Here is a 3,150-nt window from a genome sequence, read left to right on the forward strand (position 1 = left end):
GTGGATGCGATATGGATGCCTGCGTATCTGCCGGGTGGATGCGATATGGATGCCTGCGTATCTGCCGGCAAATGTGCACACGCGGGCAATTGAGAGGTCAGAGTCACACGTCAAGTGCCTTCTCACTCTCTACCTAGTACTTGCTTGTTTATTAACGTGGCGGTTTGGATAGGTATGGCTCCCACAACCTTATGTGTTTGAATGTTTGGCCCATAGCGAGTGGCACTACTAAGAGGTGTGGCCTTGTGGGAGGAAGTGTGCCGCTGTAGGGCGGGCTTCGAGTCTTCTATGTTCAAGCCATGCCCAGTGTGATACTCAGTCTCCTGCTGCTGCCTGCGGATGGAGACGTAGAACTCTCACTTCCTGTAGCACTGACCACAAGCTGCCATGCTTCCTGCCATGACGACTATGGACTTAAATCTCTGAAACTCTGAGCCAGCCCCAATGGAATGTTCTCTGTGTAAGAGTGGTCTTGGTTATGGCGTCTCTAAATGGCAACAGAACCCTGAGACAATTAGTGTGCATATGTACCAAATGCAGGCAGGGACCCGTGGAGGTGTGATGAGGGTATCAGATCTCTTGGAACTGGAGTTACAGGCAGTTGTCAGCCACTTTGTAAGTTCTGGGAACCAAATCCAAATCCTCTGTTAAGAGCCATCAGTGTCCCTAATCCGTTAACTATATCTCTCCAGCCCCACATTACCTATTTAAAAAATTATGTATGTATTTTGCAAGCGGTGGTGGTGATCTGAATGAGAATGGTTTAAATGCCTGGTCCCCAGTTAGTCGAACTGCTTGAGAAGGATCAGGAGGTGTGGCCTCATAGGAGGTGGCATGCCACTAGGGGTGGGGTTTAAGGTTTGAGAAGCCAATGTCAGGCTGTCTCTACTGCCTGTGGACCAGGACACAAAGGTCTCAGCCTACTGCCTTACCATCACGCCTGTCTGCTTTCTGCCATGATAATCACAGACTAGCCTCTAAAACTGTGAGCAAGCGGAGTTGCCTGGGTCATGGTGTCTCTTCACAGCAAACGAGCAGTAGCTAGGCCAGGAGGAAAGGGGCATATACATACTACAGCATGGGTAGACGCCAGAAGGCAACTTGTGGGAACTGATTCCCATGTGGGCTCTGGGATCCAACTCGGGTTGTCGGGTTTGGTGGCAGGCGCCTTGACCCTCTGAGCCGTCTCACCAGACCCTTTACTTTACGAAATAAGATTTCTCTCTGAACCCGGAGCTCACCGATTGGCCAGTGAGCTCAGAGGGTCAATCTGCCTGTCTCTTGCCCCTTCCAGGTCACAGAAGCCTGCTGCTGTGCCTGGCTTTTTTACACAGGCACTGGGGATCTGAACTCTGGTCCTTGTTCTTACAGGACGGGGACCTTGCTGACTGAGCAATCTCCCTAGCCCCGGATATCTAAGCTTCAGACACTGCAGCATTCTGTCTGTCTGCTTTCTCCCATGACAAACATGAACAAACCATCTAAAATTAAGTTGTACATGTGTTGGCGGAGACACCTGCTGTGATCCCAGTTAAATATTTGGAGGTTGTTTCTTACATGTCTAGTATAGCTCTTTTACATCTCAGAGATGGCCTGAGGACTGGACTCAGGGCACTCCAGGGTATGCTTCGCCATGCACTAAGCTCCTGCATGATGTGTCGCCCATGAAAGTAGGACAGTAGACAGCGGGGGCCTTCTAGACATGCAGGAAAGTGTCCCTGCACTGATTTTTCTGATGTCATAATCTCATTTGGCTTTAGCCTATGGACTATTTGGTTTGGACTCTTCATCTCCCACAGCTGTACTGTTGGCTGTGAGAAGGCTAAGCCAGCCTCCCTCCTGGCCCCAGAGAGAAGCTGTGAGAAGAGCTGAAGACTGAGCTGAAGACTGAGCAGAAAGCAGCTGCTTCTTGGAGAGGAATGAAGCAAATCTTTGTCTCCTTGTCAGGGCACGGGCACCATGAATACAGCCCGAGGGACATATTTGGTTCCTAGAGTCCCCTAGGGAAAACGAGAAGTCCTCGGGGACTGAGAGAGCTTATTGTGAAGCACTAGATGCCCAGGGGCCTGAGAATAGTGTGGAAAAGGAAAGGGCAGACTTGCACGGCCCCCTAGCAGTGCATTTCAGTGTGCTGCGGCCCTTCCTGAGTTCATGCCTTTCTCCCTTGTGAGAGGACAGAAGGCTTATTCAGCAACTGGCTAGCAAGCGTGCGAAAGCTGCCAACGGCTCTGGTGCCAGCTTTTGGGGCTTGCAGCCATGGGAACACGTGATTTAGTGGATCCTGGACACCTCTTGGATGATTGCGTTTTAGCAAATAATAGTTCCATTCACTGGCCTGAATTACTTCATCCCGCTTTTTCATGTGCTCTTCTGGCTGAAAGGGAACTGGGGAAGGCCACTCGGCTAAGGGGTCACTGTCTGGCCTTGTTGGGGAGTTAGAGGTGTGGTCAGAACCTCTCCTAACTCTGGACGCATCCAGAGACCATGGCAACCGCATCACTCCCAAGCCTGTTTCTCAGTGGCCCTATCCCCAGGTTCTTTCCCTCCAGATGACTCCCATGCCCGGAGACAGAGCTCTTAGAAACGGGATCGGCAACATTTGGAGGGAAAAGAAAGGATACGATGACCTAGTTAGTTCTCTCTGTGAGGGCGAGCTGGGCTGGCTTCCAAGATGTGCCTCCTAACCTTTGTCCTCCCCCCACTCTCGAAAGGGAGGAGGGAGTTGATCAGAATGTGTTTGTTACCTTTCAGCTTGTTCCATGAATCCCACTTCGCTTTGCCCTTGAGGTCCAGCAGCCCCGGCCGATCTGCAGCAAGGGGAAGAGTGGGCACCGTTAGGTTAGCTACAAGTTCCAATGGAGAACTTTCAACTGTTCCTATGAAAGCCAAGAATTCGTTATTGTTGTTTTCATTTTTCAAGACAGGGTTTCTCTGCGTAGCCTAGGCTGTCCTGGAACTCACTCTGTAGCCCAGGCTGGCCTCGAACTCACAGAGATCCACCTGCCTTTGCCTCCTGAATGCTGGGATTTTAAAGGAGTACGTCACTACCCCTTGGTGTCAAGACATTTTTTATAACATTATTTTTATTGATTATTATCATGAACTGCAACTATACTTCCCAGTCCTTCCAGGTCCCCTCTTCTACCCCCC

At 50.6% G+C, this 3,150-nt stretch overlaps 1 protein-coding gene across 1 annotated transcript in view; it reads right to left on the minus strand.

The window, feature by feature from the left end:
- Positions 1-3,150, minus strand: part of Dbi (diazepam binding inhibitor, acyl-CoA binding protein) — an 8,212-nt gene that overhangs the window by 447 nt on the left and 4,615 nt on the right. The window contains exon 3 of the mRNA XM_031380751.1: positions 2,745-2,807. Coding sequence (XP_031236611.1) covers positions 2,745-2,807 — 63 coding nt within the window. The remainder of the gene's footprint in view (positions 1-2,744; positions 2,808-3,150) is intronic.

The sequence above is a fragment of the Mastomys coucha genome, unplaced genomic scaffold (genome assembly GCF_008632895.1).
Source record: "Mastomys coucha isolate ucsf_1 unplaced genomic scaffold, UCSF_Mcou_1 pScaffold1, whole genome shotgun sequence".
Classification (NCBI taxonomy): domain Eukaryota; kingdom Metazoa; phylum Chordata; class Mammalia; order Rodentia; family Muridae; genus Mastomys; species Mastomys coucha.